A 1,141-nucleotide genomic window follows, 5' to 3' on the forward strand; every position below is an offset into this window, starting at 1 on the left:
TCATCATCTGTCTTCACCTGTCTCACTCTCATCATCTGTCTTCACCTGTCTCACTCTCATCATCTGTCTTCACCTGTCTCACTCTCATCATCTGTATTCACCTGTCTCACTCTCTTCACCTGTCTCTCAACTGTCTCACTGTCATCATCTGTCTTCACCTGTCTCACTCTCATCATCTCTCTTCACCTGTCTCACTCTCATCATCTGTCTTCACCTGTCTCACTCTCATCATCTCTCTTCACCTGTCTCACTCTCATCATCTCTCTGTAGATGTGTTTGTCTTGTACAGTGGGAGCTGCACTGTTTAAGTGATTCATGTTGAGCAGTGTTGGTTTGTTTGCTTGTTTTGTGTTTACTGATGTGTGTGATATGAAGTAAACCTGAAGTCTGATTCCTGCTCAGGACTTTGTGTCGATTAAGAATATTTGAAAATCTGCTGTTTTAAATATCTTGGTGAGATATCTGTCTGTCCGTCTGTCTCTGTCCCTGCTGATAATGTTCTAAAAGTAAACATAGATATCATCAGCTTTGGCACTCGGAGAAGTGTCGCTCTTCCAGCGAAGCTAAAATTACTCTTTCAGATTGGAATGTCTTGTGAGTCAGAGCGCATCTCCCCTCAGAGACTCGAACCCGTGACCTCAGTCTACATCAGAGCGCCGCAGAAGCAGCGCCAGCGCTACATAAATGAAACTCAAACCTGTGGCGTGTCCTCTGTCATAATAACTGCAGCGCTGAGGTGCGGATCTCCTCTAATGTTTCAAATCCGGCTCATTCCCCCCCATGTCCTTCAGCAGCGCTCTGAGCCTCCAGATGTTTGATATTAGACTTAATCCAGCCCGCTCTAAATGGGAAGAGGAAGTGACATCACTCACTGCACTTTTAATCTCCCTAAATCAGGAGGGAATTTGAGCAGCTCATGAACTTTTCTCTGTTCCTCCGTCCACAGTAACAAGACTCCAGCGGTCCACACACAAATTCACTTTTATTAAACACACAGCTGTGTGTGTGCGTGTGTGTGTGTGTGTGTGTGTGTGTGTACAGTAGTGTTTCTGCAGGTGTGTGTGTGTGTGTACAGTAGTGTTTCTGCAGGTGTGTGTGTGTGTGTGTGTGTACAGTAGTGTTTCTGCAGGTGTGTGTGTGT

General features: G+C 45.5%; 1 protein-coding gene across 1 annotated transcript in view; it reads left to right on the forward strand.

Moving 5' to 3' along the window:
- LOC130557688 (intermembrane lipid transfer protein VPS13B-like) overlaps positions 1-1,141 on the forward strand; it is a 79,052-nt gene that overhangs the window by 12,090 nt on the left and 65,821 nt on the right. Inside the window, exon 11 of the mRNA XM_057339677.1 lies at positions 290-308. Within this exon, the coding sequence (XP_057195660.1) occupies positions 290-308 (19 nt within the window). The remainder of the gene's footprint in view (positions 1-289; positions 309-1,141) is intronic.

This window comes from Triplophysa rosa, linkage group LG8, assembly GCF_024868665.1.
Source record: "Triplophysa rosa linkage group LG8, Trosa_1v2, whole genome shotgun sequence".
Classification (NCBI taxonomy): domain Eukaryota; kingdom Metazoa; phylum Chordata; class Actinopteri; order Cypriniformes; family Nemacheilidae; genus Triplophysa; species Triplophysa rosa.